We start from the raw sequence: 27,619 nt of genomic DNA on the forward strand, positions 1-27,619 counted from the left end.
TATCGATGCAACATCACAAAAGAATTTCAGGAAGCCTAACTGCAGTACTGTTGTGTGTCTCTGCTAGTTTAGTTTTCCTCATTTCCCTATCCTGGCTGCTGAGAGGAAGAAGTAGGTATTTCTCCTTTCTTTCCATCTTGCCTGTATCTCCAATTCCTTTTTAGCTACTGGATGGACAGGAAGGGGGTAGCTCTGATCTAGTTGCTCAGCACTCCCACTCCACCTTCCTAATCTCATAGCACAGGCAATGGCTTTGTGTTTGCCAGTCAAACCCTTGGATGCCATGATACTTGCATGCAGATCTCCAAAGAGCTCTACTTGGAACTCAAAGAACTCTAAAGCATATCATTGGCCTAAGGAGTCGGTTTCTCTCCTTTGTTCTCATCAAATGTGTTGTCTGCCTCACACTATGTTGTGAAATCTGAAGCCAGATTCCTGTTAAAAACAAAAAAACCCTAACCCGTGTATAAATTTAGACCACTTCAGCACAGATGACACCTCCTTTATGCAGGAAAAAGTGCTGAATGTTCTTTTGCACATAAAGTCATTGTGTTTGAAAGCTATTAACCCCCTGGCATCAAGAGTCAGGATATTTTCAGTGTTGAGCACTAATGCATAATACATTTGCATTTAGTGGCAGGGGCATCAGACCTACCAGCACCAAGGTGTTAAACCTTCTTTCTAATGTGGTTAATGGAAATGTCTTGGGGAATAACTCCAAAAAGTCGTGAGATAAGGTTTTTCCTAGGTCTGCATATTCAAATAAAGAAGGTGAAACAAAATTCCTCCAAGACAATTTAGGCATATTTTGCAGCTCCAAACAGCAGTTTTCTTGGGCTTTACATTCCTATCTGCCATAATGTCTAATAAAAAAAAAATCTATGTCATGCCGAACCCTGGCAACTACTTGGTCAAATGGCAAGGTGCAGTGCATCCCCCTAATGGTCTTACATAAACTAAAAGTTTTAAAAGTTACTGTAGACAGCTCCTTCTCTCCCATGTGTCTATATGCGCTATTTTGCAGCCTTCTGCGCTACAGATTGATGGAGCCTACATGCATCCATCTTCTGTAATGTGGAAGACTGACCAGCAGCCAGTATTTTGTGGTACAACAGCTTTACACAACTTTTCCCTTAGGGAACTCAGAAACTTCCCTTCACTCCACCCCCTGTTCATTCAGGCCCTTACCATGGTAATGGGATTTACTCACATCAGGAGAATAGACAAATGGAAGTTGTTGGCCATATGGTCGTGTGTCCAGAAAAAAAAAAAAAAAAGGATGTTTCCTATTACATTTGAAGTTTAAACAGATTCTCAAATAAAACAACGTAACAGTTTCAAGGTAAAATTCTGTGACTTCTGCATAGCCTATCTTGCCTATTGGGAACATTCCCAAGTACCTGACAGTTTGCTTTACGTTTTAGCTGTTGTCTTGTGCACTTTTGTGGATGCATTCAGCCCTCATGATTCCCTTATGGTGCTTTCCAGAGAAACTGCTGTTGCTGCCCTCCTTTGTTATGTGAAATTAGGCTGAGATATTGTAATAAGCAGTTCTTGGATTCTATCACTACATAGACCATCAAGTCATTCAGGGTGGGTGAATTACTGACTGTATTGATGTCAGTGACAAAACTTCCCCTTTTCTCAGCACAGCCAGGACTTCACCATGTATCTTTAAGGCTGCAACAAATTTAAAAACTATTTCTCCCCACCCCATCTCTTTTTAATTTCCTTTATGAAACTGGAATTTCTCAGGAATCACAGTGCTTCAGAGAAAAATGTGGGGGGCATGCTTATATAACCATTGATTATGATTTTGTTCCTATTGTCTGGCTCCAACAGACTTCATCATAGGATGAAAGAGAAAACTCCCGTCATAGTGGGCTGCCGAAAACTGGACACAATACTCCAGATGTAGTAGCCTCACTGGTGCCAAATAGAGGGGAATAATCACTTCCCTCGATCTGCTGGCAAGGCACCTACTAATGCAGCTCAATATGTTGTTAGCCTTCTTGGCAACAGGGGCACACTGTTGACTCATATCCAGCTACTTGTCCACTGTAACCCCCAGGTCCTTTTCTGCAGAACTGCTGTTTAGCCTGTTGGTCCACAGTCTGTAGCTGTGCATGGGATTCTTCCATCCTAAGTGCAGGACTCTGCACTTGTCCTTGTTGAACCTCATCAGATTTCTTTTGGGCCAATCCTCCAATTTGTCCAGATCACTCTGTATCTAGTCCCTACCCTCCAGCATATCTATCACTTCTCCCAGCTTAGTGTCATCCGCAAACTTGCTGACGGTGCAATTCACTCTATCATCCAGATCATTAATGAAGATGTTGGACAAAACCAACCCCTGGGGCACTCTGCTTGTTACTGGCTGCCAACTAGACATTGAGCCATTAATCACTACCAGTTGAGCCCGATGATCTAGCCGGCTTTCTATCCACCTTATAGTCCATTTATCGAACCCATACTTCTTTAACTTCTGGCAAGAATACTGTGGGAGACCATATCAAAAGTTTTGCTAAAGTCAAGAAATATCACATCCACTGCTTTTCCCCACATCCACAGAGCCAGTCATCTCATCATGGAAGGCAATCAGGTTGGTCAGGCATGACTTGCCCTTGGTGAATCCATGTTGGCTGTTCCTGATCACCTTCCTCTCTTCTAAGTGCCTCAAAATGGATTCCGTCAGGACCTGCTCCGTGATTTTTCCAAGGACTGAGGTGAGGCTGACTAGTCTGTAGTTCCCTGGATCCTCCTTCTTCCCTTTTTTAAGGTTGGGCATTATCTTGGCCTTTTCAATTGTTCGGGACCTCCCCCAATTGCCACGAGTTTTCAAAGATAAATGTCAAAGGCTCTGCAATCACATCAGCCAACTCCCTCAGCACCCTGGGATGCATTGCATCTGGCCCCATGGACTTGTACATGCCCAACTTTTCTAAATAGTCCTGAACCTGTTTTTTCACCACTGAGAGCGGCTCACCTCCTCCCCATATTGTGCTGCCCAGTGCAATAGTCTGGGAGCTGACTTTGTCTGTGAAGACAGAGGCAAAAAAAGCATTGAGTACTTCAGCTTTTTCCACATCATCTGTCACTAGATTGCCTCTCCCATTCTGTAAGGGGCCCACACTTTCCCTAACCTTCTTGTTGCTAACATACCTGTAGAAACCCGTCTTGTTACCCTTCATGTCTCTTGTTAGCTGCAACTCCAATTCTGCTTTGGCCTTCCTGATTTCACCCCTGCATGCTTGAGCAATATTTTTATACTCCTCCCTAGTCATCTGTCCAAGCTTCCACTTCTTATAAGTTTCCTTTTTATGTTTAAACTCACTGGTCGCCTGCCATATTTGCTATTCTTTCTGCACATCGGGATGGTTTGTTCCTGTGCCCTCAATAAGGTTTCTTTAAAATACAGCCAGCTCTCCTGGATTCCTTTCCCCCTCATATTAGCCTCCCAAGGGCTCCTGCCCATCAGTTCCCCAAGGGAGTCAAAGTCTGCTTTTCTGAAGTCCAGAGTCCGTATTCTGCTGCTCTACTTTCTTCCTTTCGTCAGGAGCCTGAAGTCGATCATCTCATGGTCATTGCAGCCCAGGTTCCCATCCACTTCTACCCATCTACCCATCATGCTCAGTGTATGCTACTGTCTTCTGCTAAGTTCAAAATATTCAGCATAAATGCTCTGCATTCCCTTTGCTATGATGTGTGTTCTGCCATTATGGGAATTTCTTTCACAGAAATCGTTCTCTTCAGTGATACTCAAAAGCACTCACTGCCAAAAATGCCTCTTCTCTCTCAGGATCCATTCCACTGCATACAAACCTTGGGTTCCCTTGCACTGTCCTTGCTATGTGCCGCTCCTTTTTTTTATTAAAGCTGCCATACTCCTACCTCCTCTACATGGAAACTTTCATTTCCTTCCAGGGAGATCCTTTCTTCTTCCCCAGAGTCTTGGAGTATTTGGCAACACAGAAAAATTTGATTGATTTCACCTAGCAAACTCTTTTGCATCAGAGAAGTGGGAAACTTTAAAATGAAGTTTGTTTGTTTTTTCCTCATTATAAACTGTCAAATCTTCCTGTGGTTCTATCTATGATGGCAGCATCAAGATGAAATTGCCCTTCCCATCACAAGAGCACCAGTGTATAGTTTGGGATTTAGTCTCTCAAATAAAAGAATACACCAGCTATATGTCAGCAAGAAATTTCTTCTTTATTATGTAGTATAAGATGGCTGTTGCCATCCTGTGACTTTTAAGATAAACTATTAAGGTGATCTATTTCATACTTTTCGAGTACCATTGAATACCTGGTTTCCTGGGTGCACTTTTGACCTGTCCGACTGTAAATCCATTTTCACAATTTGATATACTGCACATGTTCAAATTGCGGTAACGTCTTTCTTTGGAATAGTGAATAAACTCTTCACCCCCAAATTGTGCAGAAATCATGTGACCTGCTAGTATATCTTTGTATTAATAAGACTTTTTAAATAGCTATGATTTATGTTTAATCCTGTTTAAGAATAGCCCTTTTATTAATTGAACCATATGTTAAATGGTTGTATATAGAAATGGAGTCTTCAGAAGCAATGTTAACATTGAACTTATTCTTGTCATCGTAAAAGTCAATTTAAAACATTCTCATGCAATAACTAAGGTCACAGGTCTAAATAATCTGCATATTTTACCCTTATCCATCTCATAGCTTGTGAGGTTAGTAGAAATCATTGTAATATATGACCACTGATGGTTTTGATCTATTAGGGTCAACAACTACGGAGCAAATAGGGTTTGAAAAAATAGATTCAGATTTTCTGTTCCATATCGTCTTTGTTTATGAAAACTCCCTTTAGTATCACTTGAAATTTAGCATCCATGTGCATCTTGGGAAGATATAGCTGAAACATAAATCTATACTTGGTCTTTTACTTGCAAAAATATCATACCTCAGCTATAATCATATGCAAAGATTTTTTAGAGGGCTTTGCAAATGCCATTTGAATTTACAGTGGCATTTTTTTGCCTAACAGCCACTGATGTTCCATCTCCAAAGCACCCACATAAAGTATATTCTCTTATGGATGGCTGCAGTTTGTGCCTACTGCTATGTTTAATCTAACAAATATACTGAAAATCTCTCATAAAACATTGCCGCAGAACAACCTTAATTTTGCATTTCAATGGCTGGATGTCTAAAGCCACTTTAAAAAGACATTTTTTAATTTTTTTTCTCTACAATAGAAAAGGATATTGAAGCTAACATTCAATCTAAAATTTAATTGAACTTTTAATTTAGCATGCTATATATTAAACTTCTCATAATCATTTTCAAATATAAAATTCTCATGAAATTCTTTTATAAAGTAATTGATAGTGTGTTAAGTATATCTTATTAGTGGCCTCATGGATCACTTCAGTAACGTAGCTGGAATATAGCTTTTTCATATCAGATGTAAATCAATCCAGATGATGTTACACATGTGTCCACATGAACAAATAGGATCCTGTTCTTCTTTCTATAAACCATGTTGTATCACAGATTTTTAGGCAAAGCTCCTCATTGATTTCAGTGGGTAATGTGTCTGCTTAAAAACTGATGGTAATTCTCCTACTGCAATTTGCATAACTCTGTGGGCCAGCTTTTCTGCTGGTATGAACTGATGCTGCTCTGTTGTAAATGGAGCAGCATCAGATTACACCGGCAAAAATATTGACCTTCATTATCTTTAGTGAGACAAGAATCTGGTCTTTATTTGCACTGCCAACTTTGGATAAGATTTTCAAACGGATCCAAAGGAGTTTAGTGTCTGAATCCCATTGAATTTCAGTGTGAGATGGGCATCTAAATCCCTTAGGCTCCTTTGAAAATTGTAGTCCTTATTTTTATCAATCACTTTTTAAGTTCTTTGGAAAAATTACTTATACATATGTTTTACTGCTATTTTTGGAATATTTAAGTTGTTATGTCTTCCAAGAGTTAGTATGCCTCTATTGTATCGTTGTCTTAAATATTTGGGAGCCACTGTGGTACGATGGATGGATGGATGGATCTCTCCCTCCTGAGAAAACTGATATTGTGTTTCAACTGATTTTCATATTGAGTAGTCAGACTAAACTGATAAATGGCAGAATGGGGATCTTTCATTTTATTTGTTTTATTTAAGATTGTTTCTTAAACTGGATTTTGTTTTATGAAATGTGACACTCATTGGTAGGTAATTGAGCAGTGATTGTTGGAGCCCAAGAGAAGCTGCATCCAGAACACACAAGTAGAAATTCAAACAATTGAAATTAAACTACATTTGTTAGAAAAGGAGCAAACTCCCACCCATCTTGTACTGTGTGTGTACTGGAGTTACAACCACAGTAAACTGACATATGGCACTTAATGTGATGAAGTGTCCACAAAATAAATACAATTTGTTTAGCAATCAGTGTAACAAATTTACTTTGACTGACATTACCACAGTCATCAACGTTTCAGGAAACTCAGCAGGACAAGTTGAAGCTTGCCCAGACCTGCTTACATGAGCAACACTTCTGTAGAATTCTGACTGATTTCAGTGGCATTGCTGGGATCAGTTTCACAGTAGAATGATGAACAGTCCTTGAATTATTCCTCTAACATATCAGATACTAACAGGCTATCAGATGTTCAACAGCCAACTTGCCTTTGTCCATCACCTTTTATTCCCTGAAACAAATATGTTTTCTGGTGCCCACTCCCCATTAATATTTGAGCCTCCCTGATTCCTCTTTATAATACTTCAGGGTGTTATTAAAGCTCAAGACTGTACTGCACACTTATCTTTTAGTATGAAATTCCCTTCAAGATTCCAGTGTCAGACATCTACAGGGAGTGTTTTGGTAGCTATCTACATGGTTAATATCTTATTTTCAGATGGAAATTAGTCAGCCATGGTCTACACTTACCTGGAGATTCGGCGGCAGTCGACAGGAGTTACGCAAACTATGCAGAGTAGCTTGCGTAACTCCCGTTGACTGCTGTGCTTCGCTTCTGCGCGCTGTCTTCACTGCACTGTGCCCCCATCGATGCAATGCTACGCTACTTGAGGGGGTGGTTTTACTCAGTCGACTTTATGATCGATTGAGCGGATCTACACTGACCACTCAGTCGATCCAGGAAGATCGATCTGGCTTCAGTGAATTTGCTGCCGTCATTATAGACATACTCTCAGTTAACCCAAATATGATTAACATGATATTGAGTTGTGTGTTATTATGTAGATTGTATGTTACGGTGATGGTGTATTATCAGGAAGGTAACTGGTTAAAGTCAATACTAAAGTGAAATTGGATGGATGTCACATTGTATATAACCATTGAGAAAGAGAGAGGGCATCAGTCTCCTCTTACACTAATGTAACTCCATTCACTTCACTGCAGTTACTCCTGATTTATACCAGTGTAAGTGAGAGGATAATGACCCCCACAAAGTGTGTGGAAAGTAGGCTACTAGGTATCTATTTACTGTAGGAATGGCTTTTGTGGACTGAATTATCATAGAATCATAGAGTTGGAAGGGACCTCAGGAGGTCATCTAGTCCAACCCCCTGCTCAAAGCAGGACTAACCTCAGCTAAATAATCCCAGCGAGGGTTTTGTCAAGCCACAGCTTAAAAACCTCTAATTCTTACACATACTTCTCTCATTCATTTAATAAACAACAGTTTCTTACATGGAAATGTTAAGACTCTTTGGATGTACTTTAGAAAGCCTTTTATGTACTTGTTGTACTGGCAAATATCAGGAGGTATAGGAATTAAAAGTATCACAATGTTCCAGTGATCCTTGGAAGATGGTGAACGTGAAATATTCCTGTGTATTCAGATTAAATTTGGGTTGGAGGTTTGCGAAGTGCAGAGTTTTGGAACGCCTTACTGCAGGACTTCATCATCAATTCAATGGCTCCAGTAACCAGAGGCACTAAAGGACAAGAATTCCATTTACGCTTGCATTTGTGCATTGAGCGAAAGAGTGTGATGCATGATCTGGAATGAACAAAATAGCTCTGTGTTTAGGAATTGCCAAATTAATGAAAATTCAGAAAGCTTTAATTTTGAAAACGTGAACAAATTCTTTGGAGAAAATATTGCAGCGGACAATTGCAAGATTTCTGTTGTCTGAATTTTCGGTTTATTGTGTACTCTTCTTAAACTTCTTTTTAACTGGAAAACCAATGAAAAATTAACATTTGCTTTCAAAAACCACATCTTGTTCCATTTAGCACCATTATGGGCCTACTCCTGCTCCCACTGAAGACAGTGACAAACCTTTAATAAATGGGAGCAGCCTGAGGCCCCATATGTTTGGCTTTTTTATAGATAACCACAAGAATAAAAGTACAATAAATTAAAGTATCCACTTAGATTTCCACCTGTGTTTTATACTACAGAATCCCTTGATTTTACTTTTTTATTTAGCAGTTAGCTTTTCCATTTATTCTGTAGTTACAACTGTCAAAAGATGTAAGTGTCATAGGCCTGTTTTTCTTCCCAGTTACACTCGTATCAGTCAGGGAGAATCAGACCCAGTCTTTATGAAATCTGTGACTCCTGACAAGAAATGTAGGGCTCATCAGTGATTTGGATTGATGCCTACATGAGGGGAGTAAGAACCACCCTGACACCCCACGTGAGCTACCCAGACCTGGGCTTGGGCTTGCTTACTTCTTCCTCACAGCACGTGGGGAGGAAGGGACAGGGAATGGGTGGAGCCTTGGCTCCCCTTCCTATTCAGTGGCCATCCAGCACAGCTGAGCTGGTTTGAGGAACATTATAATTTGTTATTGCCCTGGAGCATACGGGTAAGAGGAACAAATTATCACTCCACATCACAAGACTACCTGACATGGTACAGCTTATCCACCATCCCTTGTTCAGGGCTGTGCCTGATGCTGAAGTCTAGTTCTTAGTATGTTGAAACCACCATGTTATCAGGAATGTAATGGAAGAATTTCAAAACAGGCCATTGTTCTCAAACATGCGTGCCAAAAGTTTGGCATCTAAATCCATATTTAGTCACCTATCTGTCTATCTTAGATTGAAAGATGGCATCTATTACCATAGTACCTCAGTCTTTAATCAATTTATGTTCACAATATCCCTGTGAGTAGGGAAGTACTATTAAATAAGTGGCCTGGTTTTTAGAGGTGAGGAAAACCCATACCGCCAGTTGAAATCAGTGGGACTGAGTAACAGTTGTAGTGTCTGGGCCATTTTTTTCTGGATGATTAAACTTCAGTCCCCATGTGCTTTTGCTTTCCCGAAAGACACTACAGTCGAATTAACCAGCACTGAAAAATCTGACTTAGTGAAAGAATAAAATATGAATATATGAAATGGATGTACTAAGGAATATGCAGGATATATCAGGCACAGCAACCAAACATATGGTGCTAAGTGAGAGGGGGTTTTTTAAATTGCAAAAAAAAAAAAAATGTAATTTCTGGCAGTCTCAAGGATGATGTCACGTGGCTGTGATAAATTTAGAAGAATGGGACATATTTTGGCTTGTTCTTGGAAACCTTTTTCTTGCATGCAGATTGTATTTCTTCTTTTATTAACTAATTCACAGAATGTTTGAATTTTGCTGCTATAGCACCATGCTAGCGCACCATAAAATTTAAGTGATACTAATTGCTTTGCACTGCCTAACTTTCTGCCATACCCCTTCCCTCTTAAAGGACAAAATATGCTAAAAAATGAGCTGGCAGCTCATCCCCTGCTCTATTCTTGGTCAATTTTAGGTTAAATAATTAAAATCTTGTTTGCATATTCTTATGAACTGTGAAACAGCTGTTTTGTCTTGGGATCTAATGGATCCCTTATCATAAACTAATAATTTAGCATCAAAACTAAAACAAAATAAAAAATTCAATGGTGTCTATTGTTTCAAAACCAAACCATTTAACAATGATAGGTTAAAATGATTATGATAATGGGAAACAATTAATTATGATTTTAGCATAAACATTTGTCTTCCTAGCCATTGGTTTTATAGTAGAAGCTCTGTACATTACAGCTGTCTTGACCTTACAAAAACCTTCCCCGTATGATAATGATACCACTCTGCACTGCCATAGTTCAAGATCATTTGGCATTTTCATTATAAATCCTCAGCTTTAGGTGTTTATAATTCAGTCATGTGAATTTGCTTTGGGTTGGTGCATATGTTCTCAGCCCAGAAGAGATTTTTGTTTTAAATAAAAGTTGACTTAAAACAATTAAGTAGTTTTATAGTACTAGAGCAGAAGAAAGTTCATGGGCTGTCTAAAATGTTTTAGAGTCTTCCCCATAGTCCTCAAATAGTCACATTGCTAGAAGCTATGGGAAAAAGTGGGAGATTCAGGAACACTGCTCCTACCTGTACATGGATTTATAGTCCAGTAGAACTTCTCTGTGTGCAGTCCCACTGATCATGCTCTTCCCACAACCCTAACACATTCCTTCCTTCCTCTGAATTCCAGGGCAGAGATCTGCCACTGAAGGCCTCTGCACTTCCTGACCCTCACTACACGGAAGAAATGCAGCATTGCCACTGCAGCTGGGGCCTTGTATGCCCATGCAGGTGGACACATGGTGCGCTCTTAATGTGGACATAAACATTTAATAATTAAACATACTTTGAAAATTCTGAGCATGAATAGGGCTGGTTTCCCCTGTGTTTTTTAATTACACAGCAATATCTTATACTATGGATAAAGGATGACTTTCAGCCCTTTCTCTGTATTCAGTACCTCCCTTCAGTTCCCCAGCATGCAAGCGAAGTACATGAACTACATCCTCCCTTGACATAGTGCAACTTGCTCTCCCCGTGCACCCAGCCAGCTCCATGGACAAGTGGAGAGGGGATGTCATGGTCCTGTCCCCTTTAGGGAACCCCAAAGTGGATTCCATATGCACAAAGGGAACAGTTCCTGTGCTGCCATTACATATGTACTGTGATTGCCCCTAGCCACTGTGGAAAGGAGGGCTCATTACACACCCTTCTCCCCTCTTGCACATCTGTGCAAGCCCATGGACAGTCTAGCCCACAGTATACTGAGTGTGCACACCTTTATACTGTGTGTACATGTGATGCACATGGATGGACACACAGAGATACAGCAAAAATACTTGAAATTGTCCCTTGGACTATGATATGGCCATTGTTTTTATTGAGGAATAGTGTCTTTGCTTGCTGTGGAGGGAAACATTTAAAAATAAAGTTATAAATGATTGCAACACCACTTCTGAACAAGCCAGGTAGCATTGCTAAAATTTTTATCCGAGCCTAATTAAGCTCCATCCTTTTTGTGACATCACAGTACACATTCTCCTGGCCATTTGACCAGTGGATTAGCAGGCTGCTTTGCAACAGTTTGCATTTGAAAGATTGTTAATATTTAGTTCAAATGCACACACCAAAATTCAACCCACCTTCACATCCTCCTCCCCCATCAAAAATGCTTTTATCGGGATTAGAGAAAATCATGAGGAAATAGTTGATCCTATTTTTGTTGTATTGTGCCATAGTCCATCAATTCCAAACTTTTATTTTAAAATAAAATTAAGTTTCTAACTTTGTCCTGTTGTGAAGAAACAGTCATCACATGAGAAAAACTTGATAGAAAACAGTCTCTAGACAAACACTAGATGCTGCAAAATGAGACTTCATCTACTCCCTTTAGTTAACTTTAGTTAACATCTACTTTAGTTAACTTACTGATATGGGAGCTGCAAAACTTAATTGGGATCATTAAGACTCCAATCCTGCAATGTACAGTACACAAGTATACTGCTGTGTGTTGTAAATTAATGTCTTGGGGACTATAAAGCTACCATTATTAAGAACAATCATTTTTCTTTTGTGCTATTTGAACTGTAACCCAAAGAATTTGGGATTGCTTTTTCTGCATATCTATCAGTAGACAGAAATGCGGAAAATGAACTATAAATACAGTGTGGATAATCTGAACATGTGTGTATCTATGTCTGTAGTAATATAGATAATGACATATACATATACACATGCTATATATACTGCATATCCACCTACCCTAGACAGCGTACAAAACATCCCAGATTTTAGTGACTGCATTGCAAAGTGTCCATTCTACTAATGTTTTTGATATCACACCAGAGCTGAATGACCCACAGAGTTTATATGATGTCAACAAAAATGGCTCACATGGAAAAATAATCCAAATGGTCATATTTAACGTTGCACCAAGTCTGAAGGTCAATATAATGTCAGTAGAAATGTTTAGACCTCACTGCAATTCTGTTTTCCACAGGAAGCCTCTGCTATATTTTCGGGGGTATAGCAACTGCTCTGAAACTATATCATTGTGACTTTAATACACACACACACACTCACACACACACACTTTTTTTTAAAAAAAGTTAAAGAGAAGATAATCACACAAATAAATAATTTTAAAATAACAGAGTCTGAACTAAGCTGAGGAAGGATAAGGAAATTCAGAGTTTGGAGTGAGAGTCCTTCTTTCTCTCCTTGTGTATTGATCTTGCCACACATTTAAAATATGCATGTGTAATAATCTAATAAAATAGTGTAAATTAAGGACAGATTAGCAGAGTTAACTCTTAAAAAACATGTAAATATCCAAGTGCTCTAGCTATTATAGGTTTCTAAAAAATAAACCATCGTTAGGATTTAATAAATAATAATAATAATAATTAATAAATAAGTGCATCTTATCTGTACTTCAGATTTAAAAGAAAAATATGGCTGTGTTTTAGTACTTATAGCTCAGAGCAAACCAGGGCCACTCCTGCCCCCAAAAGATCATAAATAAAAGTGAGGTTTCAGCTTGAAGTTGTATTCAATTTTATTTGTCCTTTAAGTTTATTTAGCTGCTTCTGCACCCACTTTCACAATGCATAGGCTGTCGTTCCATGACCTAGCATTATTAAATTGCACTTATCAATCATTCTTGCCAGGAATGCCATCGCCAACCACATTAAAGAAGTCAGAGAAGTCTGGTTTCAGCAGTCCCTCGCCTTCGCAGACCTCCTCCCTTGGAACGGCATTCACACAGCATCATCGACCTGTCATTACAGGACCCAGAGGTGAGGCCTTACCCAAGAGCCCCGAATCAGCTTAAACTTTAGCCTTCGCACCCTGAATCAGCATTACTTTCTACTGAAAGTCCCCATCAGCCTGTGACAAGAGGTTTTTCTATTTCAAAGCTGGTAGTCTGAAGGTTTCAGTTCTTGAGAACTGTGTCTGGTTTTGTTACTCTGGTCTATATCTTAAAGTTTCTGGTGACAATGCAACATTTTCCAAAGTTCTTGTGGAGAGAAGTGGTTATTTTTCATCAGAAAAATTATAGAACATGTTACTTGCTGTGTGTTTTTATTGTTTGTGTCAATATATACGATAGGTTCAGTTTATCTGCTTAACAGAGGGACTTGTCATTCAACATCTAAACTGTGCTAATCTCCTTTCAACATTCTGGGTTTTCATTGCATGTCGTTTTGTATTCAAGCTGTTGGCATCCGTGTGCTGGAGAACTGCCCTCATTAGTGGACTCCTTTGAAGTTGTAGATTGGTTCCTACAATAGTGTGGCTGGTTTTCTTCACAATATTTTCTGACTGGCTTTTCAAATAAAACAGATGTCCTCTGGGTCTCCATGTACTTAAAAAATTGTTAGAAAGATATATCCACGTTAACTTAGAAAAAATAAATATGATTCACCATTCACGTTACATAGGGAGCACACTCATGCACAGTGCTGTCCACAAATGAATTGAATTTTCTGTGTGAAAATATAAAAATGTGAATGAAATAATTGTAACAGTTCTTTCTGCCATGGGATTTTGCTTTATTCAGAATAATTATTGTTCAATTGGTGAGGTGTAGAAGACTCGCTGGCAACTCATACCTGGATAAAAGAAAGTCCACATTTTGTATTTTCCTTCTTATAATATGTCTTTATTAGATTTAGTGTCATCATTTACATCAGCGTATCCAGGAATAATTCTATTGTCTATATAGTGTAAAGGGATGGTGCATAAGTATGAGTTTAGAATCAGGCTTAATGGTTCTGTGTAGTTTTAGAAATTTAAAACATACTGGATTAATCAGTCGAGTCAAGCTGTTAGCTGTTAATTATACAAGAATTATTTTTTTCCTGTGCGGACTAAGCTACCAGGCAAACATATAATATCTTTACAAAATCTTGATAATTGGTGATAATAAGAAGGCATGGATGAAATGAAAGTTACATTAACAACATAATCTGCTGCCCATCAGCTGACTCTAAATTCCTACTTTGTAATACTCTTAGACTTTCTGCCCTTTAGACCTGTACTGTTGACTAGTTGGTTAACAAATCCTGTTCAGTATTATATTTTACCTTACACCCATTTTATTTAATTTAAGATATATCAGACCAATATGTGTCTATATGTGCCCTTACTTAGATTTTGTGTATTTTGCATTTTTATGTGGGTTATGCAAAAATGTGAAAATGTGTCACTATACAAGTCTTGTTCAAATGTATCTACAATATCTTTTGTGAAATTTGGTGTGCAATAGAAGAAATCTGCCAGTTGTGTGAGGAAACTGTCCATAAGGGTGCACAGAATTTAAAAGATTATAATGATTTTCTTTCACAATTGTATTTTTAAATGCTGGAAGAAAATGCATACACTAACGCTATAGAAGAGTATCATTGTTCCTAGTGTATTAAACAAAAAACGGCTTTTTTCAGCATCAGTTGGTGCTCACTTTATGCTCACTCACAATCATATTTCTTTGGATTATCAGTGAGATTTTCTTATCTGTTAATATCTGAGTTCCTTTGTGGTCCTTTTAAGAGTATCACCCCGTAAGGGTCTTGTTCCAAACTGGAATCTTTATTGGATAGATGACTACTCTTCAGGACTCTATTTTTACTGATCACTGGTTGTCTTTATTCCTCTTCTCCAACAATTATTCTGTTCTGAGGTGGATTACTATATTACCATCTGCAAATCCAGACCGTGACCTTTGTTCCATTCCCCAAAGTATACATTAGAATCAGCAGTAGAGGAGGAAGGAGAGAAGCTTTTCAAGCATAAGATGACTCTTAAGGAGCAATAATAACCTTATGTGAATTGATATATTCTCCAAACAATTATTATATATTACTAGTCATTGGAGGTTGCAAAGTAAAATGTAGTGTACACTACCTAGTCACCTTGTATGGTGAGAAATCACCATGAATTCACTTATATCGTATATCAGTGGCCAGCGGACAGTCATGTACATACAATATTTTGGATGTTCTTTGGGATTAATATAATGCAGTAAACAGTCCCCATTCTGCTAGGAAAAATAACAGAGAAAAAAGTTGTATATAAGTAGGTCACAACCAGAAGAAACCCCTGAGTCAGCCAAACAACTACAAAAGGATCTATTTTCCTTTTGAAGTGTATGTGAGTGCACACGCAAACAATTCACATTCATATTAATATGAATTATTTGCACACAATGTGCAAAACAGAGAGCAAAGAAATGTCTGTAGAGTGTTTAAGAGACATGCCATTGGCAGTCCATTATTTTTAAGTTCTCCATCACACACTTGCAGCTTTCACAGCCTTCCAAGTATTCCTTTGAACCCTACTCTGGTGCACTTCTCATTCTGCAGATGACTAAGGATGCATGGAGCCTTTCCTAGCAGTCTGCAGAATGAAACACTGTGAGAACAAAGCCATTGTGGGGGTCAGGGAGAGGAAGCTGGTCCAGAAGCATACGTATCTGTTGCAAAGCGTTCCACTGAATAAAACAGTTACAAAACCCTATGGAATGGACTGAAGCAAGCAGCTGTGCTGCTGTGCTACTGTGGAGGGTTCTGTGTGGCAGCTTCTTCTCTGTGCCGGTGCTGCTGCCAGCATTTAACTCAGCTATGCAGTGGCCAGCTGACAGAATCTGGAGCTGGCCAGAGAATCAGTTGTGCAATGAGGGCAGGCCCAGGGATCTCAGTTCTGTAGTGACTGTCCCTTCTGTTCCCTACTGCCAACAGATGATGGCAAGATCCAGGTATCTTTGGTAGTAAACAAGCAAAGTGATTCATGGGTTCTCACTTAACAAGGGCAAGTTTTTCTGGGTGTGACTCCATGAACTCCTTGATCTTCTCTGGACCAGGGTAGGTAGGGCTCGAACAAAGGTATCATGTCTGGCAGCTGGTGACATTAGCTATAGCCTTAGTTTTAAGTTTTGACATGATTATCAGCTTTAAAATAAATTACAAAGTCTTGAAAATTCAAGCAGCTAGTTTTTTATTTCTTAAGTCATATACTGTCATTACATGAAGGTAATGTTTTTTGGTGATCATCGTATTCCAACAAAGTGATTATGCATTACCAAGCCATCCGGTTTCCCAGCTATCAAGCTGCTTGTGATCTTTACCAGACAGCAAAAAGCAGAAATAATGTACAGTATTTACATAGTGGCAGTGTCCTGATGCCCCAAAAGCTCCTTACACTTTAGTGACTTTGCCACCTGGAGCTGGCTACAAAGTTAAACTGACCATGATCATGGTCCATGATCCAGATATACATGTCCACATATACATCTCTTCTCGCTCTGTGACTGTGTAGATCCTGCAGGCCAAAAAGAAAGGAAGGAAGGAAAAGCAAAAAGAGTACTAAGAATGGTACATTAGGGAGAGAAATGAAGGAAACACATAAATGCAAAGACGAGTGGATGTGTTAGAAGGTGAGGAACACAAAGCAAAGGGTATGTGGACAGAAGAAAGGAATGCAGGAAAAAAAGCATTAGGGAAGTGCCTAATGTCTTAATGTTGTTTTCCTACATAGTACAGTATTTCCACTGAGATTTGGATGGTCACCAATGCGTGGCATTGCGCTTCAAAACTGTGCTTGTTGGTTGTCTGTTAAACTAACATGCAGCGAATCCGTTAGCGAATTCGTACTAACTGACTTTAATGGAGTTGGCTATCCCGTGACGTATACCAGTCTGAAAGAATATATTCTAGAAAGGTGTATCTCCAGCTACTCCTAGATGTTCCCTCAGAGTGCTGGTTATTGTATGCTGTATAGTCCAACCCGTTCTTAGAACCCTGGGTGAAACTACAAACATACCAAAACTAGACACTTCAGTAGTGTATCTGTAAGACATTAAAGACAAGAAGCCAAACAACTGTGCCATAATATGAAAAGATCATACACATTTTGCAGAAGCTAAACAACCAACATAGATTATCTAACACAGTGACACTTAACCAGTATACCAACTTGCCGAGGCAATTTAAAAATAAAGGTGGGGTATACCAGTGTGTAGCCAACCGTATTTGTCAAGTGTTTAAATTTAGCCCAACTTCAGATAATATGGAAGTTAGAGGAAAAGCAGCTTCCTAACACAGAGCTTCAAAGGCAGGGTTTAGTAATGATTACATTCACCACCCAAATACTTCTGCTTTCTCTGATGTTCCAGCTGAAATGGGAGAGGCTTGCTAATGGTTAAAACTCCAACTAAACAAAAGTCAGGAACCATGTAATTAAAACTCTACCTTTAGTGTATTGTAAAGCATTACCCTGTGACATAGGAAATATTTAAAGGAGCAGGCTGTTTAGCTAATTTGTGTGTGAGTGAACTGCTTAGAGGACTACTATCCTAAATTAACTGTAAGGCCACCCACTGAGATAGCCTCATAAAGGGCCATGATTGCTCAGCTTCGTTTTGTTTAACCGTTCAATAATTACCAGATAAATGCATAACTAAAAGCTCTATTACACTAATAATTTGTACTGAGATAGATGTGTGGGACACCATGCTGGGTTAATTTGTCATCCCTGCAGCAAACTTCTAAAGAGGGCTCTTTTGCAGAAGAATTGTGTTAATACATTGTTCCAGGGAGGACATGTTAGAGTAACAAGATGACTTGGTGGCTTAATCTCTTAAAGAGGCAAAATGCCTTGGGGGAAGTGCTAGAGAGAATAATGGGGGGTGATTAACAAAGTGGACCTAGATTTAAACTCCTCCTGACAAAGAGAGCTATCTAACTGAGATAAAGAATTTAAAAAGGGGATGGAGGGTGTAAAAATACATATACGATTTCATGCATATCTAAAAAATAATATAAAAATATATTGCTATATGATCAAAGTATTTTATCCATTCTCTCATTGATTATGTATTCGGTTTCATTGCTTTCTTTGATGTATCCATGAAGTTACACTCTATGCTTTGAACAGTGCAATGAACTGTAATATTTTTATCTCTGCTTTATGCTAAATTCTGTAACCTCAGACACACACAAAAAGCACATTATTACTTTAAATACGGAACCCATGTTTAAGCATCAGAGCTTAGGATTTTCAACCTCCCCTATTGACAGAACCATAAATCATGTTAAAGTTAAGTGAATTACTGTAGCGTGGAACTATAGCTTTAACAATGTTTATGTAGTATCAGCTTACCATCTATAGAATGAAAAAGGGAAAAAACACTGATATTAGAAATGGGAACGTGGAGTCCTATTAACTTAACAGCAATATATCACTCCAAAGTTACAGATTCTATTACCATGCCCTTTTTAGTCTCAAAGCAGAATTATATCATCACACACATAAAGGTTGTGGGGTTTTTTTTAAAGAGAGTTTACATTTCTTTTCTAAACTTAATCAACAGCATTTCATTATGAAATAATCACTATACCTTTCCCAAGTGGTAGTTTTTCCTTTTGTTTATGAGAACACATTGTGATTATAAAAAAAACATTTTTTTTGCAAAAGTTGCCAGTGTTTGATTTGAAGTAGGAATCTCACATGTAGACTACCTGGTTGTTTTTGGCCATTAAAAAGAGCTTTGGCTAAGGCCTACAGTTTGTTATATTTAGGAGGTAGAGGTATTCGTCAGTGTTTTTTTTTTTAACCTTTTTAACTATTCCTTCAGTATTTCTAATCTAGCATATGTAGAAGAATGTCAGTATGTTTTCAAGAATTTAATTCTTGGCCTCAATTCTGGGCTTCAGTCTAGCCCTACATTCTCGTTTTGCTAGGGGCCAATTTGCCCCCAAAGAATAGCAGCACAGAATAGCCAGAGCCCAGGGTATTTCAAGCCCACACATTCACATGTTCAATCCCCGGGCACACACCCTCTGCCATGGACCTCAAGGGGCCTTGGAACTATGACACTGGGAAATCCCACTTACACCGTGAATATTTCCCAGTGGAGGTTCCAGATGGTTTCCAACACTTCATTATGCAGGACCAACATAAAGGGACCAGGACCCAGCCCAGAACTGAAGACATTATGTCTCTGCTGAAGTGCTGAATTCTCAAAGCTCCATGTGACTTCAGTAGACATGTAAGCATTCAACACCTCTGAAAATCAGCTTTTATGTGTGCATGGAGCAGGATCAGACCCTCCATCCATCATGCTGGGGTATTTGTATATCATTTGCATCATTATTTGTATTATCATCAGTCCCTGCTCCAAAGATCTGACAGTCTGAGTATGTTGGGTAAACTCTATTTTTGTTGTATTTTGAAGGTACAATTAATAATTACCTGCTTGATACGAGAGTAAATATCAATGACACACAATACCTAGCCATTCTTATGAGTATCAGTTAAGGATCTGCTCCTGTTCTGACTGAAGGCAAAACTTCCAATGGTTTCATTGACAAGAAGATTAGGCTGCAGGGTCTGTTGTAAGGACTGTCCAATTTTGCTCATCCTCAGGCCTAATCCACAACTCACCAAGAGCCCATTGGACTCCTCCACATAAGTTCTATTTTGCAGAATGATGTAAGACTTCTGCAGTGCATAGGTCTTGTGCTGGTCTGCATAGCGATGAATTCCATCCATGGGGAGGACAGATCCCAGTAACGTACTATATTCCATCCTAATTTGAGTGACTGTCCACCTGGTTAAGGGAGTAGCCTGTATGCTCAGACCTGTAGTTTCTGTGATCAGTATCTCTGTATTGAAGGTGAGTGAAACTCCAGGCCACATTGAAGAAATCAGCAGTCTACATTTGGCCATCCAAGACCATTCCCAACAGGTGGTAAGAAAAGCTGAGGTTTTCAAAGACATTAGGGACACAGCTCCCATTGAAATTCAACAGGACTTGATGAATTCCCTTTGACACCTTTAAAAATTCCAACCCATCTTTCTCAATTTATTTTCTTGTTTTGAATAAGTGCTTTCATTACAAAAGTCTGTGTTTTTTAAAGTTATTGTTTTAATCTTCTATTCTTTACCTCTTGTATTGTACCATACACAGAAGTACAAGTTCCTTTCAACAAATCTGGATTATTGCCAGCTTTCCTTATTAAAAAGTCACTCTTCATATTTCCGATAAACACAGCTGTTTCATGGCGTTTGAAAGCATTTCACATCAGCCAGCATGGTGGCATAGCCAATTAGTACTCTAATATGGTCAATTTTGAGAGTAAGTACCTTTGGGGTACAAAGGGTGGGACACATTTTGCATAATTTGAACTGGCACTTGCACCACTTTAATGCTGTGAGAAGGCTCACAGCATGCAGGGAGTTAAGGCCTCTTAACAGCCTGAATGGAAATGTCTCAGGGAACATTTCTAGATAAACAACTTTTTTAAAATACTTTCTTAATTGTAATAAAGTAAAAAACAAGCTGATAGAAAATACTCTTTATTTCATTATGATCATATTGTTACTATTTCTAGGAAGAACAATCGATGTTAAATGAATTATTAGTAAACTTAATTATCACTTTATGCAATAGGTATCTTAGCATTGTGTCCCAAGGACTGTGTGCTTTGTACTGCCATCCATAAGAACTTTTTGAGTACCCAGTCTATTGCTTCCTTGGACTGGAGGGGTTAAAATCATTTCCTGGGTAGGAGATGAGGAATGCTGCATGTCAAACAGTGACTCTGTTGGAGACGTAAGGAGCAGTGTTACGGAGAACAGCAAGAGTCCTGTGGCACCTTAAAGACTAACAAATGTATTTGGGCATAAGCTTTTGTGGGCAGGATCCCACTTTGTCGGATGGGTTCCTACCCATGAAAGCTTTTGCCCAAATACATTTGTTAGTCTTTAAGGTGCCACAGGACACTCGCTGTTTTGCTAAACACAGACTAACACCGCTACCCCTCTGAAATTATGAAGAAGGAAATTTCATCCATTCATCTTGACTGGAAGGATGGTTGGTGAGAAGTCAGGGTGAATGGGAGGGGGAGGGAAATATAAGTGGATCAATATGTCTGTGTCCTATATGTTGGGAACTACTCATTTCTAGAGATGAGAGGTGGGAGGAATCTATGTAATCACAAACGGCCACATTTTGAAGTCCTTTCACACTCTGGCAAGCCCTTAGCAGAAGAGTCCCATTGACTACATTAGGACTACTGCAGTAACCAGTGTGAGAAAGGGCCCCCAGTTTGGCCCTGTATCTCCAAATAAAACTCTATCCAGCTTCAAATTAAGTCATTCTTCATTATCTGATCATACAACTGAATACAATTTACAACTTAATCTTTTATTCATTTGCCCGACACATGTGAAATGCTAATCTAATCAATGAATCTTACTTATTTTATTCGTAATTTAGTTTGTTATTGGCTACTACAAATCAAGAGAGAGAGAGAGAGCCAGACAAGACTGGCCTTCATAATCAGACATTTGAATTCAGTGGTCTGAAAAAATCCTCTAACTTTTATGCTGCATAGCACTAAGAACTCATAAAACACTGAAAAAATCTAGGCTAGCATGCAACAGCTGTAGCACATAATTACTTTGCCCAGCCATAGTAGTTTTAAAATACTGGTATATCTGTTGCAGGCCACCATACATTATCATCTCATTTTCTTCCGTAAAAAGACTGGGCTGCTTCAGTTGAACTTCAATGGAATTAGAGTTATATGTGCATTGAAATATTTATGCTTGCTTTGAGATGAGAGGATTATTCCCCCACAGACAGACAAAAGATTTATTATCACTGGAAATTCCTACCTCTGCATTCCTGCTGCAGGTAGAAATGAAGACCTGACTTTCAAATATGCATTCTTTTTTAATTTTTGTATCATTTAATGGGTAAAAGTCCATAATAAAATATGAATTTCTCAGGTTTAAAGGAGAGGCAGGATTAGACAGTTTAGAGCTTCTGAATAATAAATACATAAAATAAAAATAATAAAACACAACTTGTGTTGTCTTCTGTCTAAGGATTTCAGATCACAAACAACCATTGAGTAGGCTTCAGTGTATCCTTTGTGAAGTAAGTAGTATTAGCCCTTTTTACAGATCGGGGAACTGAGGCAAAGATAATTTAAGGTCAAAATGTTTTCCACTAATTACGAGTGACTAACTTCAGACACTTCCAGCCTGTTTTTACCACTTTAATGGACACTTTTGAAAATGTTGACTGAAATGATGTGTCCCAGGCCACACAGTCAGTGATTTTCAGAGACAGGACTGAAAACCTGATCTCCTGATTCCTAGTCCTGTACTCTAGCCATTAGATAATGTTGAGTGTATCTAGTGGGATCTGTCAGCTGATGCAATACACTGTGTTTGTTGGAGAGTTTTCATAAATCTTTGACCTGCTAAAAGCCTTACTTGGGAATACAGATTTCTGAGACTTTGTATGCAGCCTCTCACTTCATGTGCAGTTTATTAGCTGGTTTCTTGTTGCTATGTGGACAAACGAGTGTCATTTTCTTTTAATAGTGCAAACATACTAATTAAGAAGTTCGGTTTTCACAGCTGGGTTATTACTGCTTAATAGCTAAGATGGTAAATTTCTGCAAAAACTAGATTAAGCTCTGATCTTTCATGCGTCTGGGGGAAGCAGTGTGTATATAACTCTGGCTAAGAGCATGCTACACCTGAGGGGAGATAAGGTTTTACTGTTTGCACAGCTCTACTGACAGCTTTTCTTGGGATCCTCCCACAGAATTGGGAATCAGCCTACTTTTGGTCCATGCCAAAAGTAACAACTAAAATGAAAAGAATCTAAATCTCTGTCCAATCAGTGTAAATCTGCAATGGCTCAATGAAAAGGGAAGAGGCAATTAACTGACATCAAGATTGCAGAGCTGAATATATATCACTTGTCTAAATTTTTAAGAAAAAATGCAGGTGGAGAGGAGAATCCATGTTAAATGAACTTATGAAGAGTCAACTGGAATAATGAAGATAACAGGAAATGAGAAAATAGAGACTTGTGAAATATTTTCAGAGAGCAATGGAGGGGAAAAAATCAGTTTGAATGGGAACAGTGTTTGTCTGTTTTACTTCATCGCATCTGATTGATTAAAAATGTGTATGAGGATTTGCATATTCAGACACACAGAATTCCATAATAGTGGCTTCCTTCACTGAGGTAGGTCTCTTGGCATATCCATTATAGATCCTGTTTCCCCCCCAGGAATTAGTCACAATATAGGAACGCCCACAGAGGATCAGAGCAGTGGTCCTTTAAGGGTCTGGGGCCTAGGCGGACTTGCCTAGTGATCAGAGTTGGGCTGAGGTCTGCCCATCAGGGACAGGAGACACCATGCCAGAGTTGAAGGAATCACAAGGAATTGCAAGCAAGAGTCAGGGTCAGAGTCTGACCAGAATTGGAGACCAGAGATCAGAGGTAGTGCCAGGTTAAAATCAAGAGACAGGGTCAAAGTCAGGTTGGAGTTGGAGACAAGGCAAAGTCTGACATTGCAGCAAGCTAGTATCTGTGCAGTTGCCCAGAGAACTTCCTGGGGTTAAGTAGGGGCACTTGGCCAATCACAGGGTGGCAGTGTACTGTCACTCTGGGTCTCATGGGCGGCAGTTCCTGCAGCACCTACTCACCACAATGCTTGCTGGCTGTGCCACTGCATGATCTCCTGGAAGTACTGTGGGAATATCAGTTGCTTTAGGCTCTGCAGACCTGGGTTCTAGTCCCTGGATCTTTTCAGGTCCAGTAGTTCTCAAACTTTAACACATCTAAAACTCAGAAGTACTTGTCACATCATCTTCATAATTGTAATTAGTTTAGATCCTTGCTCTGATAAACTAACGCTTCCTAATACGTTGTTGAGGCCCATATACCATCCTTTGAGAAACAGTGATATGGCCCAGTAGGATGCTGCAAAATCAGCATCCTTTTATTCCTAACCCCAAACAGTGAGTGGTAATGGCTTCAATGTCCAAGATTGTACAAACTTTTATGAGCAGTAAAGATTTAATAATAAAAGTAACATGCATTCAAACTGCCTACGCATGAAGGGAGAGAAATGGGCATTAGCTTTTGTTTAGTTAAGGTCCTTTTATAACAATCATTGAGAAACGAGTGCTTATTTCTCCCCTATTTGATTTTGGCTTACTTTTCTGCATCCCTTCAACCTTTCCCATACGCTATTAAAGTGAGCCTGGGCTTTGGTTTTTCCCATGTATTAAACATACTACAACTCCAGTGCTAGAATTTCAGCTGGACACTGAATTCCTCCCATGCCTTTTATCAAATCAGTTCTTCATGGTTTACAAATGAGGTACATGGGCACATAAGGCCAGATAAGTTTAATTGGGCTGGTATGTGAGGGAGCTACAATTATTATTAGTTTTTGGTGAGAAATAAACCGGAGAGAAAAGGTTATACCCAACAAAGCCAATAGGTTTTATGCAGAGGACAAAAGATCTCATTTTAGAGAAACAGAGCAAAATTCAAGCTGATGTAACATGGTGACTTTAGTTACACACTGATGAGTGGGTGGAAGTGGATATGAGCATAAGAGGATTGAACTTGCATGGCAAGGGGCTGGGTAAAGATGTCCTCTATAGTATGGGAGAGAGGAGGTATAATTCTAGCCTCTGTTACACCTTTATAAACCTGTTGTGTTGCATGAATAAAACTGAAAGCAAAATTTGCAGAAGAGGCTCCTTTAATTTACACCTTTACGGTCCTGTTAATAGCTTTTCCTACTACCCTTTTCTCTTGTGGCTTCTTGGCATGTAAATTCACCCAGTTAGATTTCCTTAAACATCATTCCTGAATGTGGCCTAAGGGCTTGTTGAGATTTGATTTCAAAATTGTACAAGGGAGATAGTAACATGTGCAAACTGAGATTGCCACTTGTTTGTGAGCATCACATGGAAATGTGTTATAAATATTTCTAAACTTGTGTGGAAAATGACATACAAGAGGTACAAGAGCATCTGTAAAACACTGACCATTTATAATACAAAATAAAAATAGATCCATATGTGCAAACCAGTTATATGAAATGTCAATTAAATCAACTCTAATCTCCCAAATACAGTTTTTATTGCTCAATTCATTAGAAAGGCTCTTAAGGTAATGAATAGTTGTCACTTTTATCAAGGACTGCTGGTTCCTTTATAAATGTGCACTAAAAAAACAGAAAGTTGTTTTAAAATATTTGGCTCCATTTACCCTCAACCTTGTATCTGAAGTGACAGTTGGACACAACATGGTCTGATATAGCAATTGCGAACATCAACTGTATAAATAATGTACATTTTTTAAAAAAAAGACAAAGTTGAGCTATAATATAATTCAACTGCATTGATTTGAACTGTTATCTAATGCAAAAATCTGCTCCATATAACTTCTTTGTTTTCTTTCCTATAGCAAGTCCACATGCAACACCATCGACTCTTCATTTTCCAACATCACCCATTATTCAGCAGCCTGGGCCATACTTCTCACACCCAGCAATCCGCTATCATCCTCAGGAGACTCTGAAAGAGTTTGTCCAACTTGTCTGCCCGGACGCCGGTCAGCAGGCTGGACAGGTGGGGTTTCTAAATGTAAGGAATCCATTTTTATATCTTCAGCAGTGTTTGTTGCATGTCACATAATCATGGAATTATCTTAACAGTGTGTTACACACATGAACATAGCATCTTCAATAGTTGCTACAAGAAAAAAAAAAAACCCAAAACCACTGACTACAGGAAAACAAACTTACATGATAGTGAAATTAATATACTTGGTTAGTCAGAAAAGACTGGTGGTTCAATAACCTTCTGGGATCCCTACACAGAATGATTCAGCTGCAGCCATTTGAACCCTAGTTCCACTGGGCTTAAGAAAATACAAAGACCAAATAATTTTTATTAATTATTCCTTTGGAGTTGGGGGGGAAGAGCAAGAAAAGGGAGGGTGAGAAACAGATGTTTCAGATCAGCTAAGTTCATTTTTAAAAAAACCCTGTCATACAGCACTTTAGATCAAGTTGACCAGTACTTGAACCCAAGATGTTAAAAGTAGTGTATTACAGTTTGTTATTTCTGTATGTGGTTATCTTTCCCCCTTATCTCTATGAAGAATTAAGCAGTGTTCCAATGCTTCAAATAAGCATTTTCATTTTTTAAAAATCAGCTAAAGTGAATCATCCTCTTCACTTTATTGAAATAACATTCCAGTCAAATACAGAAATGAAACTTTATTTGCATCATATCTACAATAATGCTATGAATGTTTCATGAAATATAATGCATGTAACTGTTTCCCACCAGCAGCATAATGATTGGCAAAATTGTTATTACTTTTCTTATACACATAACATTGAAAGTGTTAATGAATCTGCAGAATTAATGTAATTCTTAGCATTCATTTTATGTAATAAGCTATGTTGTCTTCTGTACTTTTTTTCTACCAAAATACCTGATTCTGCATATTCCAGCCAATAGTGGCTTTGAATAATGCCTACAATATGTTAGCAGTTACATTTATGTCTAGACAACAAATCAATAGAGTGCTTTTCTTTCTCCTTGAGTATTCATTTGCTTAGTTTAGCCCAAACCATTTAGCAGTATGAACTGTTAGCACACAGAATGAACATACAATGAAAGGTCTACTTGGTAGGAAAGTGGCCTAATTGTAAGACAAAGTGTTTGAGAAATGTTACTGAATATTAGTTTATTAAAGTGCAATGTGTTGAAAAATAAATATCTCTGAAGAATTACTTTTGACTAGGACCTCAACCCCACTAACACAAGTAACTTCACTCCTTGAAGGCAATAATACTACTCACACATGTGAAGTTACATACATATACAGGTCTGATTCTTATTTACCCTAGGTCCCTTTTACATCACTGGCCTTGGAAATTACAGTTATACCTCGTTTAGGCCCCTTTACACTGCCACGGCAGGTAAAGGGGCTTTAGCGTAAATGAGAATCAGGCCTGTAAATGTTTGTAGGATTGGGCCCTTAGTCCTAAATAATTCCTATTAGTGGAAACCTGAGCAAATATTTAAGTACAGTTTTTCTTCAGCAGTATTCAGAATATGTATCTGTATTTAAAACTGAGCTTTTATCAATGGAAAATTGGACATTCGGTGCCAGAAGAACTGTAGCTAGGATCAATTTGTGGAGTGCTGTCAAAAGTGATCTTGTCATTTCTGTCACTAAAACAGAATACCTGATTCACAGACTGTCCTACTTTTTTTCTTTATAATGGTATTGCCATTAATTGGTATGGTTCTCAGTAGTCTAGTTTTGAATTAAGATTGAAATTTACCCCATGCCCACTCCTCGTTTTTGTAATGCTGAAAGCTTATTTACTAATGGACAGGAGTTTTCCTAGTAATCACTTGAAATAGCATAGCTGAGTATGCAAACCCATCCTGCCTCTGATTATGTACATCC

The 27,619-nt window shown here is 38.6% G+C and overlaps 1 protein-coding gene across 7 annotated transcripts in view; it reads left to right on the plus strand.

Annotated features, from left to right (window-relative positions):
• The window catches only part of NFIA (nuclear factor I A), a 300,076-nt gene that overhangs the window by 233,267 nt on the left and 39,190 nt on the right, over window positions 1-27,619 (plus strand). For 5 of the 7 annotated variants that reach the window (XM_067535616.1, XM_067535615.1, XM_067535617.1 and 2 more), the window contains exons 7-8: window positions 12,969-13,097; window positions 25,595-25,773. In XM_067535616.1, coding sequence (XP_067391717.1) covers window positions 12,969-13,097; window positions 25,595-25,773 — 308 coding nt within the window. The remainder of the gene's footprint in view (window positions 1-12,968; window positions 13,098-25,594; window positions 25,774-27,619) is intronic. The other 2 variants (XM_067535618.1, XM_067535622.1) reach the window with 1 other exon arrangement.

This window comes from Emydura macquarii, unplaced genomic scaffold (genome assembly GCF_026122565.2).
Source record: "Emydura macquarii macquarii isolate MOO-44397 ecotype Brisbane River unplaced genomic scaffold, CSIRO-AGI_Emac_v2 contig_3506, whole genome shotgun sequence".
NCBI classification, from domain to species: Eukaryota; Metazoa; Chordata; order Testudines; family Chelidae; genus Emydura; species Emydura macquarii.